Source organism: Lepidochelys olivacea (assembly GCF_965140295.1).
Source record: "Lepidochelys olivacea isolate rLepOli2 genome assembly, chromosome: 1".
NCBI lineage: Eukaryota > Metazoa > Chordata > Testudines > Cheloniidae > Lepidochelys > Lepidochelys olivacea.
The window spans coordinates 141246889-141262747 of record NC_140411.1 but is presented as its reverse complement, the minus strand read 5'-3'; the positions used below and the strand labels follow the sequence as shown (position 1 = coordinate 141262747).

Here is a 15859-nt window from a genome sequence, read left to right as displayed (position 1 = left end):
GTGTGAATCTGGACTGGATTTAATGGAATTGCCAGTGTGAGTGTAAATCAGGCCTGATGTGTCCTAAGAGGTCTTTTCCATCTCTGGTTTCTATGGACCCTCCTCTTTTGTCCTTATCAGAGCAAAACTTCAAGGAGTTCAGTGACAGTTTTGCTCAGTAAAGGACCACAAAATTTGTCCCCTATGATTCTGTGATTCAGACCTCTACAAAGTTAATGTATACTGCTGGGTACAGAACTGATGAGAGATTCCCAGTTTCACTGAGTATATTTTGATTCTGTAACCCAGGAGACAATAGTGAATAGAAACACTGATGCATGCGGCATGGGGAGTGTGCAGCATTATCAGGAAGCGAGGGAAACAGACGGAGAGAGTAGCATCCTGTGCCTCCTCTAAAGAAGGGATGAGTGTTTCTGAGTACTGGTAGCTGCTGTGATAATAACAGTTCTGCTGCTGCCACCACCCACACACAGACTTCTGCTGCTGAATGCAAATAGCCTCATTGTGACACATGGCGGGGAACACTGAGGTCAGCACAGTAGGTAATTGGTGATATCATCACTGATGGGAAGAAGGCTTCATCCCACCTGCATTATCTAACATAGGTCTCCGCCAGAGAACTGCAGGGCCAGGGCAGTGTTCATGCTACTGTGCTTGTGTCACTTCAGCGAAGGGTCAGCATAGTTGATCCAAGACATAAAGCTAGTTTGTACAGCTTTAAACACCTTTGATTTTATATCCATGTCAATTCACCTGTTCTCAAATATTCCATTGTCTGAATGCTTGGGAAAAGTGCAATTCCCATCATACGTTGTGTCTCCATTTTCCTTTGTGTGTATGGAATTGTTTTTACCTTTGATTTTATCTGCATACAACAAAATCAATACAATATTAAATAAGAGAAACAGAGACTTAAAATCTGGACCATCTCAAATTACATTGGACTGATATTTTTGCATTTAACTTTATTTATAAAAATGCTCCTACATGTTGTATGCAGAGTTGTTGCAGCTGTGTGACCTCAGGATATTACAGAGACAAGGTGGGTGAGGTAGTATCTTTTATTGGACCAACTTCTGTTGGCAGGGGCGGCAGGTTTATATAATTTTTGGTGGTGCCCAGAATGGGTTCAAGTCCTGCCCCACCCCACACCTGCCTAAGGCTCTGGGAGGGAGTTTGGGTGTGAGAGGTGCCGTGTGAGGGGTGAGGGATCGGGCTCTGGGAGGGAGTTTGGGTGTGGGCTCTTGGCTGGGGCAAGAGGTTGGGGTGCAGGGCAGGGTGCGGGCTTTCAGAGGGAGTTTGGGGGCAGGCTCTGGGCTGGGGCAGGGGGTTGGGATGTGGGGGGCGGGCTTTGGGAGGGAGTTTGGGTGTCGTGGGAAGGTTCTGGGCTGGGGCAGGGGGTTGGGGTGTGGGAGAGGGTGTGCGGGACTGACTCTGGGAGGGAGTTTGGGTGCGGGGTATGGAATCTGGGCTGGGGCAGGGGGTTGGGGTGCGGGCTTTGGGAGGGAGTCTGGGGGCAGGCTCTGGGCTGGGGCAGGGATGTGGGAGAGGGTGTGGGGGCGGACTCTGGGAGGGAGTTTGGTGTGGGCTCTGGGCTGGGGCAGGGGGTTGGGGTGCAGGAGGGAGTGCAGGGGGCGGGCTCTGGGAGGGAGTTTGGGCGCAGGGGGCGGGCTCTGGGCTGGGGCAGGGGGTTGGGGTGCAGGAGGGTTGCGGAGGCCGGGCTCTGGGAGGAAGTTTGGGTGTGGGCTCTGGGCTGAGGCAGGGGGTTTGGATGTGGCACTTACCTCGGGCAGCTCCCAAAAGCAACCTGCACCCCGCTCTGGCAGCAGCTCCTAGATGGGGAGGCCGGAGGGGTCTCCACGCACGGCTGCCCGCAGGCACCACCCCCACAGCTCCCATTGGCCACAGTTGGCAGAGTTGGCGCTCAGGGCAGGGGCAGCGCATGGAGACACCACCCCCCTGCAGGGGCCGCAGGGACATGCCAGCCACTTCCAGAAGCAGAGCGGGCGGGCCAGAAGTAGTAACACCAATACTATCCTTCCTCTAAAAGTCAACGACAATCATACCTAATTAATAGGGCTTTAGGCCCTGATCCAAAGCAGGAGTCTTTCCACTGACTTCAACAGGCTTTAGAGAAGGCTCTCACTGTCTTCAGTTTTCAGAGTGGCAGCCGTGTTAGTCTGTGTCAGCAAAAACAACGAGGAGTCCTTGTGGCACCTTAGAGACTAACAAATTTATTTGGGCATAAGCTTTCATGGGCTAGAACCCACTTCATCGGATGAATGGAGTGAAAATACAGGAGCAGGTATAAATACATGAAAGGACATGGGGTTGCTTTACGAAGTGTGAGAACAATGGACTGCAATTTAAATTGTCTGATAGTGACTTTTAACGGAAGGATACTATGAGGTAGAACTTTTAGCAAAGGAAGGCTTCTTACGGTGGTTTATTTTTTGGTTCAAGATTTTACAAGTAGTCAGCAGATAAATAGCTGCATAGGTCAAATGTGCTGCTTCTTCTAGATTAAGTCATTGCTGCTCTCAATCCTTTGCTCTTTGTGGGCTTAGAAAACATTATAACCAGGGCTGTTTTCTAAGCAAGACAGTTTTGAGAAAAACAAATATCACCAAGTGTTTATGGTGGGAAAAAATGAAGGGGGAAATATACTATATACACACTATACACGTCGTGCCTTTTAAATAAATTGGTTAGTCTCTAAGGTGCCACTAGTACTCCTTTTCTTTTTGCGAATAGAGACTAACCCGGCTGCTACTCTGAAACCTTTTAAATACTGTTCCTCTTGATATCTTCTCTAGGATGGAGCTTTGATGACTGTAGTAGTGTATGGCTGGCTTGATTGTATTTGGTAAAACCATAAGAGCTAAGGAGAGTAATGTGCTTAATCAGGCATTGCTCAAGTTAATCTCACTCATTCTCAGAAAGCTGTGTGTGCACTAGGTACCCATTCTTGAAAGACAAAAGAAGAGATGCAGTTCAAGATGGAGAACATCCTGCTGTCTCTTCTTTTCTGCTACAAAGGTATGCACTGTACCTACTTGCAGGCACTTTTGGCTGTTTGTATTTATATTTCTTGTTTCACTCACCCCTCCTTATTCTGTCATTGGCCGTGGGGTAGAGAGTGAGCTCTTCTGTAAGTGCTATTGGAGACATAATAATTTGTGTAAAGGAAAAATTTTAGAACCAATGTAATTTATGTACACTTGCATTTGAGAGAGAGAGAGTGAGAGAGAGAGAGAATATTTCTCATAGTTCTCTGAATACCAAATAATTGCCGTTTTAAAAAATTGACATATAATTTGCCAAAATATAAATTTGGACAGGAGACTGTAATGATTCTTAATCAGGGAGTAAATAATACTTATTTGAAAAATGAGGTACTGTATAATATGAAGGAGCTGGTCTCTCATGAATCAAACCTTTTGATTAAGTGAAGGTTGGTTGTGACCCTTGACAGCATAATATTGCATTTCTGATTATACAAATCCTCATTTCCCCAAAGATTTTTCAGAGGTTTCCAGAACTTGCTGGAAAATCAGAGTTGTAGTGGAAAGGTTTCAAAAGAACTACTCTACTGAATAAAAAAATAGATATCTGAAGAAAATTTGAAAATTATTTACTGATTTTGAAATTTTAAGTTTAAGTTTAAGGAAACCATCAATAATAGGAGTTTAATAAGAGTTGCCAAAAGCCAGAAAATGTAGGGGGTCACAGCTACCCTCCATCTATCCTTAATTAACCCCATTGTGCCTAGGTATTACCAGTGTTAGCTACAAGGAGATACATTTATAGACTCATTTGAAATTCTGATCCCATTGGAATCAAAGGCAAAACGCCCATTAATTTCACCCCATAATATCTAACCACATTAAGGATCACAGAATTTCAGAAGTCAGAATATCGGACAATCCAATTCATCCCCCTGAGAATACAAAATTGTTTCTTCCAGTATATTTTTTATTGTTTTGTCTAGTCTAGTTTTTAAAGTCCGAAACCTATTCATATCCATGTCCTTTATTTTAGCCTAATGCATCTTGTGATCAGGAAAGTTTTCCCAAATTAGTCCTGTCTTAATTTCATCCTATTATTCCTTGTTATAGCTCAGAGTATCTCATACAATAATTTGGTTCCCTTCAGATATTTGTACATTGTTATGATATCCCATATCTCTCCTGTCTTCGTTTGCATGTAGCTGACTTGTCAGCCTTCAAATTTCCTGGAACTTATGGGTTTAAGCCAAACCTATTTAGCATTACTTGACTGGATGTGGAGGGGCTTTATTGTAATGTGTTTCTATTTTCCTATGAATCCCAGCACTGTTTCGTTTTGATTGGGCACCCACATTTCTGGATAGAGGTGCAAAAAATTACTTGTGCCATCACTTTCCAAACGTTGCTTTCCGTATTTCCTGTTTTTTTCTCTTTCCTCACGGAAGTGCCTTCTATACTGCACATTTACCTCCTGTACATTAAAATGACTGCGTTCCAGTCTTTTATCCCAGTCTCTTAGAATTCCTATCGGTTTCTCCATGTAGCTTACAACATCAAGAAGGTGGCATCAGGTCAATCACGTAAGCTATGAGCAGTTATCCTGTACTAACCAGTTTAGTTGTTCTCTTCAGTTTTACATGCACCTTTTGGTTGGTTCTTATATTTGCAGTGGGCCCTACCAAAGCAGCAGCAGATGTTGCTATGGCAAGCTCTTGTGACTAGTGCCTGAGCAGCTGCTGGTCCCAAATCCATATAGAGATAAAGTGCACACTGAGCTTTTTATTGACACAAATATGTTTTAACGCATTGAATGTGACATGCTTATTCTGCATTCTTCTGTCAGTGTCAGTATATGCATGGAAAAATGAACTCATCCCTATAGTTAAAAAAATGAGCCTCTTCTGTATCAGCTGTGGGTTTAACAACAGCAACATTCAAATCCCATTAAGGGCCACCTTAAGTTATACCCAGGCTACCCCAATATATCTAGTGGCGGCAATATACCTTATGACCACCAATACTCAGGAAGAATGGTGTGAATTTCAAGATCAGAGCTGCTCAACATTTCTCAGATGAAAAAAAATTCATTAAAAAGGACCTTCTTTAAAAGCAAAAAAAAAAAAGTTTCGACAAACTGTTTTTGAAATTATTTGTTTTTTGCAAATCCTTTTCACAATACTTTTTTATTGAAACATGTATCAAAATCATTACTGAAAACATCAAAAACATCAAAATTGCAGTTTTTTCCATTTACCAAAACATTGTAATAATCATTTTGATAGTGGTTTTTGATAACATTTTTTATTTAAAAAATGATTGACTTTTCACACATAAAAATAAAAAAAAAACCCTAGAACTCTAAAGTGGATCCATTTTGGGTGTTGTGAAACAGAAACAATTTAAAAACTTTGAAGTCTTTCATCATTTTTCATTTTTGATCATCTTCTAATTAAGATGCATCAGAGGTGAAATCCTTGTCCCACTGAATTCAATTGCAGTTTTTGACTTCAATGCGGCCAGGATTTCAATCCAGATGTCTAAGTTTCCTAATACATATTTGTGTCCTGCCTACCCCAGGTCACAAAATGTGATGTTTATATTATTATTTTCTACTTTGTGTTAAAGGGAAAGGACAGGGAACATTGCAATCAGTGCAGATGGTGATGAGAAATCTATTCCCAGCAGGTTTAAAGATCAGAGAGAAGTTTAAAACAAAATAGCATCTCTCTCTTCTTGGGGAAGTAGCTGGTTCAGGAGATGGCTAATGAGATACTGACCTTTCACCATTTATGTCTCTGGCTCAAATCCTGCCCTGGTTGGTAGTTACTGAAATGAGCTGGTAGCCTCAGCCCAGGAGATACACATAGCTGCATCACAACTGGCTCCCTTTTGGCTGTGGAGAAAGCGCATGAATAAAGTTAGGGTGGGGACCGGGAGTGAAAATGCGCAAGATCTGCAACTGCACTGAGGGGGACACATCAACAGGATAGCAGATAGGAGAACAGGTCCCCCTTATGTCCCACAGCAGCTCTGTTGATGTCTGTTGGCAGTCTCTGTAGACCAGCCAAGTGATGCATTGGTGTGAAGACTTCAGGTCAAATTTTGAAAGGGGCCTTGAAACTTAGGAGCTGAAGTCCCATTTTCAAAAGCAAACTAGGCCCTGAGGGACAGATTCTCAAAGGTCATTAAGTGCTTTCAGATGCCGATAGGCACCTAGTAGGATCTTCAAAAGCACCTAGGTGCCTAACTCCCACTGAAAGCAACTTTGTTCAAATCTGCCCCATACACAAGTTACACATGATACACATTCAGTGGAATTCACCCCTGTGTGGAGGAACAGACCAAGACCTCTGCTTCACTTAAGTTCCAGTAAAGCCCTATTTAGAGGTTATAAGTGGCAAAGGTAAGTTTGCTGGGTCCCTCTGCACAGGGGGTGAAATCCTGGACTGACTGACCACTAAATGCCTAAGTCCCTTTTGAAAAATGGGACACAAGCTCCTAAATCACTTTGGCAGTTTTGAAATTTTTGTCTTGAGTTACTATATTGCAAGCATTTGAACCCTGCAGCTCAGGGCTAAGGCACACAAAATGTACATTGCTGCTGTGCGTGCTGCTTTTGTAGCACCCAAGGAATACGCCCTGGGAAAATATGAGAACCTGACTGAATCTGGTTGCTAAACCTGAACAGAAGGGTCCCCGAAACACGATTCATCCCAGGAGCAGATGGCTAGCTAGTGTAAATCAGTGACTGAATGAAATCAGTGGAGTGTGTCCAATTTACATAAGCTGAGCATCTGGCCCAAAGAGCACATTTTACAGCTGAAACGTCAAAGGACTGAAATATTTGACAAATGGCTGCCAGAGGATTATTGCACACAAAAGGTGAGAACCTGTGCAGAGGGCCAGCAAGAGGCCTATGCACTTAAATGCCATTAAATACTAAGGGTGAAATCCTGGCCCCAGTGAAGTCAATGGCAAAACAATGGATTTCAACGGTCCCAGGATTTCACCCCAGCACACTTGCCCTTTGCCACTTATGTCCTCGAGAAAGGTTGGCCCTCTGCACAGGGGTGAATTGCACTGAACATGTATCAGTGTGATGTTGTATATTTATATAGCATCACTTATCCCCAAAGATCCTAAGGCGTTCATTAGATTTCTACAGCACCAATGGAATGAATTCACCTTTGGTAGAGAGGTTAGCAGGTAACCAGGACTGCAAGATATGAGGGGAGAGAAATTATAAAGAATTGCATTTAATACTGTAATTACAGCAGAGGTATTTGCATTTTTATAGTATTACTTATTCCACAGATACCAAATTAGTCTTAAATTTTGGATTATATCTTATTTATTACATTCATTGTATAAACTACTACATAAATATTTTATACGTTTCTATTTTTTAAAACCCAGATACTCCTTAGTCTTGTTGAAAAATTTGATGTACATTTCAATGGTTTTATAATTTCAGGAACTCATTTGTAAGTATAACACAGCCAAGCACGTGTGAACATCTCAAATATTATCACTTAAGGATGGGAGACATCAAAAGTATGGAAAATATACAGATGTCTTAGGCCTAATTCTGCTTTCATTTGTACCTGTGCTACCCCCCGCCCCCCACTGATGTCAGGGTGCTGAGTATTTAATTTACTGTGTGCAAAATAGCAAACAGACCCAAAGGTTGTTTTTCTTTTCAGTAAACACAAACAGCAGAATACTAAGGAATACATTTGGATGGATTTTTACCCATCTGCATAATTATGACTTCTACTAACTTCTCTATAGAAAAGTAGTATGGGCTGGGGTAATAAGCACTGAGTCGGGGAAGTCTCAGATTCTAATCTTGCCTCTGCCACTGATGCTTTTTATGGCTTTGGGTAATTCACTTCAGCTTTCTATTCCAGTTTCCCTACCTACAAATTGTGTATGATAGTACTTACCTGTGGTCCGTGTACCTCGGAGTGGGGCTTAAGAGGATAAAATAAATAATATCTGTATAGTGTCTTGACCCTTTCAAGTGCTAAGTGTTGTATTAAAAAACTCGATTGAATATTTTTTTATATATTGTGACATTAAAGAGACACTATCAACTTGAAACCAAGTCAGATTCAGAAAATGAATTAGAAGTAGTTTTAGGTACATCACCTATTTCTTTAGTTTTCCTGTCAGTTTTTTGTAGTTTTTGTCATATTTTTTCATTTTAACATGTTTTTCTTTGCCCTGTTACTGTGTGAAATGACTCACAAAAACAAGAGGGGTAACTAACTAACTTACTTGATTATACCGGTGAAACAATTAAATCGATTGTGCCCAAAATATTGCCAAAGACACAAACTATAAAAAGAGAAAATATGATTTACTAATTTCTCTCTTTATGGTCTACTTTGCTGTTATCTACACAAATAATAGGCAAAATATTTCCAAGCAGAAATGCAATTTTTAGTTTGACGATGTTCATTTAAAGAAGCAAATAAACAAAAATAAACATTCTCCACATGTCTGTGTTTCCACTATTTTGATTTACTTGAGTTTATTTGGTCATATAACATGATCTATTTTAATCATGTTTTGTATAATCTAAAAAGGGTTCACTGTTTCATAAATAGATCTCGCATATGTTATTACATCTGTCTTAAAACATAATCACTCTTGAAAGTATGCTCTAGCATTCTTCCAGTGTCGGAGATCCAATAGGCACTGCCAGAAGTGATCTTAGTATTATCCCTGTTCTTTAAATTTTGTCAATTCTGTTCTTTTCCTTTGACTGAAAATTTGTTTCCTCTTAACAGTATCATTTTAGACCACGCTAAGCTATATGCCTTCCTTCACCAATTAACTCTTTTTTTTTCTAATAACTATTAGAAATTTTATGAGAGGCTGCAACTATCTGCTCCTTTCATTAAATATGCTGGGTTTTTTATATACCACATGGCAGTTTACCTCTCTTGTACCTGACCTAACCCAACTTGCCTTGATCTCCAGTTAATTGCTTTTAGTCATGTGACAATCTTCAGTGTAAATTTTTTTTAAAAGCTAGATGTTGGGTCTGCAGTGTAAATGCTGCCCAAAATTAACTTTACTTGTCAAAGATCTACGCACTGTGATTTCTCCAGTTACAAAAGAAAGTTATCCAGAACGTTCAGGGCCGATAAGGTAAGGTGTAGAAGGGGTGATCTGAAACCCCGCCTGGAGCTGAGCCAGCAGAGTCTCAGCTATGGTGCACAGAAGATTATCAATTTGTAATTATTAAGTCTGGTCATAGTGCTTTACAGAACGTAGAATAAGACATAGTTCTTGCCTTGAAGACTGTACAATCTAGATCTAAACCAGACAAGACACGGGACCACAGTACAGAAAAGGGAGGGGGTGGAGGTGGAGAGCAGGGATCGGTGAGTCTACCCTGAGCTGAAGGCTAAAAGTGTGGGGAGAGCAGGACTGCTCAACCAGAGGGACAGTGCCCCAAGGCGGGCTACCTGGTGCTATCCACTAGGTCACAACAACTCACAACTAGGAGCCAGCAGGAATGAGGACAGGGAAGAGACGCTCTCCTTCCTGAGGCTGCTCCTTTTCTGTCCCACCCCATCCCAGCCCCAACCCAATCCAATGCTGTGCCTCATGCCTAACCCTCCCATTCGCTCAGTGTTCAGCTCTAGGGCAAGAGCACTTCAAGAGGCCATGGCACAAAAATGGCCACACAAGCAACTGACTGTAAGCCTCCAGCACCCCCAAATAAAGCCAGTAGAGACATAGAAAACTGGTGTTGGTGGTTCTTTTCACAAGAATTCATATGACCTGAAATATGACACCAACATCACTTCTTTTTTGTGTCTAATTCCAGAGTAAGTTTTAGAGCTGGTAACAAACAAGAACATTTTTCACAAAAAACTTTTTGCCAGCAAAATTATCCCCTTTTCACAGAAAACTTCTGGAATTCAACATTTTTCATCAAGTTTTATAGCTGGTAAAAAACAGTGACAACTTTTTTTTGCAAATGACTATTTTTTCACTGAAAAAAATTTAGAATTTGATTTTTTTTTAGGCAAACATTTTGGCAAAAAAAATGTCCCATTTTAGCTGAAAACTTTTGAATTTTGAAAATTTCCAACCAGCTTGAATAAAATCCTAACTTCTTCTTATTGAGCTCTTGCTTTTACAGTTCTTGAATTACCTATGAACTGATCAACTACTCACCACAGGCTAAACCTTGTTCTCACTGAATCTCACTCTGACTTCAAAGGGCCCAGGATTTTCCCCATAAAAATAGAAAGAATGTATAATAATCCATTTAGATAAGTTATTAGAGAATTATAAAGTCAGAAGATATTCAACACTACATTATTTAGATAGGGCCAAAGCCACCAAGTTTATATCTGGATCTAAACACCCCCAAGATTTGGAGTTCTTAGCTCCGGCAGGGGGGTTGGTTTGTCCCATTCTAGAGAGTGGTCAGTGAGGCATCAAATGCAGACATCCTCAGTGCTTGTGGATGTTCAGACCTAGGGTTTTGATTTAGGCCCAGCTCTAGAGTTACTAGCAAGTAGGCATGCCTCATTGCTTACCAAAATGGACGTCATATGCAGCAGAAAGGACTGAGCCTTCAACTCCTTACTGAGGCAAAGCTACTCATTCTACCCAATGGTATTTTTTACTGAGTTAGGAGTACGAACTCTGGGATTTACCCAAATGCAAACACCTCCAAATGAAATAAAAACTAAAATCACTTTGTGCCCTGTTTGCTGAAAGAACTTAGCGTCTCTGGTTTTATTTCTGTAATTCAGTGACCCAAAGTGCACCAAACTGAATACACCTCCTCAGCATTTGTGTAAACATGTTCTGTGCTGCTAATGACCTGATCTGAACATTTATTTTCACTGTATTAAAGGCAGTAAAGTACCGTAAAAAGTGGATACGAAACACAATGTATCATTAGAACCAAAATATGAAGGGACTTCAATGTTCTATTCTCACCTTGATCATATTACTTGCATTTCAGTAATTTGTGCTGAAAGAAGTTAAAGCATTTGAATTGCATAATTCAGCATTTTTTATCATGAATTTATTCTTTACAAAGGGCCAAAATCCAGAGGTCTCTACTTTATATTTAGTCATTTTTTCTAAGTCTGTGCTCATCCAAATTCCAATTATAGTCAGTTTAAGTTGTGCCACTGAATTCAGTGGAAGCAGGGTAGGGCTTGTGGCCCACACAGCTCTCAGCTGTACCTGATTGTAAGGTGCATCATTCATTTTAGACCCAAATTTACCTCTATTCCACATAAATCTGGCATTGTCCTGTTTATTGTTGTAAATTGCTGACATCAGAAATGCTGACTCAGGGGACTGAGGTTAAAACAGATGTTCCGTATTTTTTAAAAACATCCATTGTATAGTTTTCAAACTCTCACCTCTGTCATTGTGTTCTTTGTTGTGTTCTTCATTTGAGGGTGTTGATGCATACTTGCTAAGCCATTGGCACATCTGAGAGGAGTCTACGTTTCAGCAATGGATAAACTGATCCTTGTCAATAGTTTGTATTTCAATTGATTATGACTGTGAAGCATTTTGGAAATATGATGTGATGAAAGTTGCTATATACATGTAAGACATTATTAACTATTAGTATTATTTAAACCTTGCTGGGTTCAGCTATGGCCCAGTGTAGGAATGAACAACCTGTAATTAGAGTTCAGTGAACAATTCACAGAAAGTAATTTGTTTGATAGAAAGAGCCTCTTTTACTGCTCAAAGAACATGTGCTTGCAGATTTCTAGTTCCTCATTCAAATTTATTCACTTTTTTTCTACTCTATGGCTTGATCATCAGCAGTTTGCCAGTTCACTGCAGGTATTGGACACTGGACATTTGACATTCAAGTTGTGTTGGTTAGTTTTCGCAGTCACATGGTACTTTTTGCTATTTCTTATTGGACAAGCAAATCTGATAGGGCCCTATTGAATTCCCATTAAAGTCAATAGACAGGGTCCTATTGATTTCAGTGGGAGATGGAGCAGGCCTGTAATCAGGAAGAGTGCTTGAAGAAGCCACAGTTTAGGAGGAGGCATAAGATAAACAAGGTAAGAGAATTTTAGAAAACTGTAAATCTTCCCTTTATCGGCCACAGTGGTCTTGTCTGAGGTACCACTGTTAGAAAACAACTAGTCTGCTGTATAATATTGATTGGTGGGGGTCAGTTTCAATTTCATTTTCTTTCATTGTAGTTGCACAAAATGATTGTGGTACAAATACTTAGGGTGAAATCCTGACTTCACTGAAGTCAATAGGAGTTTTGTCATTGACCTCAGTGGGGCTGGGATTTCACCCTTATATCAGTGTGTTCTTCCTGCCCAGTAGTCCATGTCCTTCTGCTAGCACATGGAAGTCAGCTTGTGTGAAATATATTTAACTCTTGAGAACAGCAGGATTTATCTGCAGCACCTTCGATTCTTAACTCTCTTTTTATTCTTTCTAACATGCTTGATTATCTCATCCACACAGCTACGCTGGCATTGTCGCCTGGTGAGGTAAGTCCATTAAGCTTATCTGAATGTTATCTAAGTACTCTCTGGGACCAATTCTGCATTATGCTTAGCCAGTGAAGTCCCACTGCAGTTAGCGGGAGCTGAGGGTGCTCAGCACGATGCAGGATTAGTCCCTGTGTTTGTGGCTTATTCTGTCTAAATATGAATTATGGGTGTAGGTCTTCTGCATTTGTTCGTTAATTACCAGATCATCTGAATGCAACCTCCCGGTAAAAATACAACACTGCGGGCTTGTCTAGAATGGAGATATTTGCACCAGCGTAACCACATTGATGCAGTTCCACTGGTACAAACCCCTAATGTAGATTCATGCTGCACAAGTGCAAAACACAGCTTGCATCTGTGTGACTTACTCCAGTAGGTTACCAGAGTAAGACACACGAGTGAAGGCTCAGTCTTGCACCCATGTGCACATTTATACTGGACAATTAAAAATTCCCAGGAGAGGTAGGTTCTCAAAGTGGGAGAGCACAAAGCTAGCTTTGTAAATATCATACAGAGCCACAATATCACAAATTATTTGTGCTTTAACAAGAATGGAAGGGGCATTAATTATGGTTCATTCTGTCCCATCATCCTTACCATACGTTCTGTAAAAAACACAATTTTCTGATATCACCCACGCTTGGTCAAGACATTAACACAATTTTGAAACACTGACTTACAAATCCCCATGCAATAATGCCATAATATATCATCCAATTTTGAGAATTGGTTCTAATTTATACTCTGTTAGGGCTAGATTCAGATCTCAATGGCACCAGTGTATCAAAACAGTATAATTCCACTGATGTCAGTTGAGTTACTTCGGATTTATACCACTTTAATAAAGGACAGAGTCTGGCCCTGAGTTTCAGAATACTGGTTCCTTAGCAGAGATGAATGTTGGAAGATTTACTTAAATATTTATGATGCATAAACAAAAATATGTAAATTTGATACATTAATGGAAGTCTCATGAACTCAAGAGTAATACTTTGCAGCGTTAGATGGCGTTATTTATTTGGGGTGAAATTCAGACCTATACAGTAAAACTTAAGTTTGGTGCATGAGTCTTCTCTGGCTCTTTGTAATGGGATGAATTTCACCCTCAGGTCCTGCGACTTCCTCGTTTAGGGACCATTTCTGTTTCCATTAAATGATAAAACTCTTATTGACTTCAGTGGAAGCAGGATCAGCCTTTGTAGCACATTAAAACTTTACATGTACTGTGAACAGACCCTAGGACCATAAATACAGCTGGTCTGATTTTTCCACTGCCTTGTGCCATCTTTTATACCTGCGCAAAGTAAGTGCAGAGCAGGAGTGAAGAGCTTCCCTAGCACAATGGTCGTGTTCTGCACTCACATTGAAGAGAGATACGTGACTACACAAGGTGCAAGGCTTTGGAGAATCAGGCCCAGTCTCCTCTCACCACATATGATAGCTGTGTTGGTTTCTTTTGTATTACATTAGGATGACCGCTTGGAGCACTGGCACAGTAAAGCTTGCAAATGTGATTGTCAAGGAAGTGCCAACTCAGTATGGGCCACCGGAACCAACAGCTTAGTGTGCATGCCAGGTAAGGGATTATTTCTCTCCAAGTTATGAGCCATGTACTTCACTGCCTTTCGCTCTATATCTTCTTATAGCACTATTTTCACTTGTTCTGACATCCTAAAATGCTACCCTGTACTGTCGGTCTGTAGCTTTTGAACTGAACATCCTATTCCCTTAGCACACAATGGGTCCTGTCTGATTCTGGATGATCAGCTCAGCCCCAGCGTACTGGATCAATGATGGGACTGCTCAGAAATAGAGTAGTAGATCTCAGCTGGCTGTGTTACTAACTGCTGTGGGTGCTATTGTGGTTTGTGTCATAGGGCAGCTCTCATGCTGAACCTCTGAGGGGTTGCCTACACTGCAGTCAGGGGGTGTGACTGCAGCACGTGGAGCCAGACCTGAGCTAGCTTAGATGTAGCTAGCGTGAGTACCCGTAGCAGTGAAGCCACAGCAGCATGGACTTCAGCGCAATCTAGCCACTGGAGTACAGAGCTAGTCCTGGGCAGCTTTGTACGGCCCACTTGGAAGCCTGTGCTGCCTAGCTTCACTGCTATCGGTGCTCACAGTCACTAGATTAAAGCTAGCTCGGGATGTCTACAGGTCATCGGAGCCAGAATTTCTCCTTAGGGGCTGGCACTGGTGAAGCCACCCAAGCTGCCAGCAGCTATCAATGCGGGAATTGAGGCAAATTGCCCATGTAGATGAGGTCTAAGATATCCCACCTGAAGAATTAGAATTATTCAAGCTCTGCCTTTTTTCAGCCAGTGTCTCCACAGGGCAATGGTGTTGGGGACTAGCCCTATAAAGTGGTTACGAATGGAAATTAAGGGGTATATGAAGGAAAAGGCCTGTTGATGAACTGGCATTGTGCTGCTGCCATGACCTCAGGGCTGAGTTCAGTATCTGCCACAGAAATCCTTCTCCTGCTCCCTAGGGCTTGGTGCAGAGGTGACTCACTTTGTCTTTGCATGGGGTGGGGAACACTAGACTGATGGTAGATTCATAGAGTTCAAGGCCAGAAGGGACCATTAGCTCATCTAGTCTGACCTCCTCCACATCACATCAACTTCCATCCATCTACCTCTGTATTAAGCCCAATAAACTTGTGTGTGACTAAGGCCTTGTCTACACTTACTGGGGGTTCGATGAGCAGCTATGGATGCATCAGCGGTTGATTTAGCAGGTCTAATGAAGACCTGCTAAATCGACCACCAGTTGCTCTCCCATCGACTCCTGTATTCCACCTGAATGAGAAGCACAAAGGGAGTCGACGGGAGAGCGTCTCCAGTCGACATTGCGTAATGTGGACCCCACAGTAAGTAGATCTGAGTATGTCGACTTCAGCTACATTATTCACATAGCTGAAGTTGTGTAACTTAGATCAATCTCCCCCCGTAGTGTAGACAAGGCCTAACGTGTTCCAGATGTGCATTAAAGGCATCCAGACTTGATTTGAAGACCTCAAACCAAGCTGGAAAATCCACCACTCCCCTTGGTAGTTTATTCCAGTGGACGGTGGTTAATCACCCTCATTGTAAAAAAAATTGGGCCTTATTTCTAATTCAAATTTATCTGCTACAGCTTCCAACCACTGGTTCTTGTTATACCTTTCTCTGCTAGGTTATCATTTATCCTTTAGTACCCGCTATTTTCTCCCCAGTAATCAAGTCACCTCTTAGTCTAGTTTTTGACAAGCTTAACAGATTGAGCTCTTTAAGTCTCTCACTGTAAAGCATTTTCTCCAGCCCTCCAAGTTTTGTGGCTCTT

General features: G+C 41.5%; 1 protein-coding gene across 1 annotated transcript in view; it reads left to right on the top strand.

Annotated features, from left to right (window-relative positions):
* Positions 1-2272: 2272 nt before the first annotated feature.
* RS1 (retinoschisin 1) overlaps positions 2273-15859 on the top strand; it is a gene marked incomplete at its 3' end in the record, with an annotated part of 29160 nt that continues 15573 nt past the window's right edge. Inside the window, exons 1-4 of the mRNA XM_084617551.1 lie at positions 2273-2305; positions 2959-3039; positions 12507-12532; positions 14006-14111. Of these exons, the coding sequence (XP_084473677.1) occupies positions 2988-3039; positions 12507-12532; positions 14006-14111 (184 nt within the window). The 5' untranslated portion in view covers positions 2273-2305; positions 2959-2987. The remainder of the gene's footprint in view (positions 2306-2958; positions 3040-12506; positions 12533-14005; positions 14112-15859) is intronic.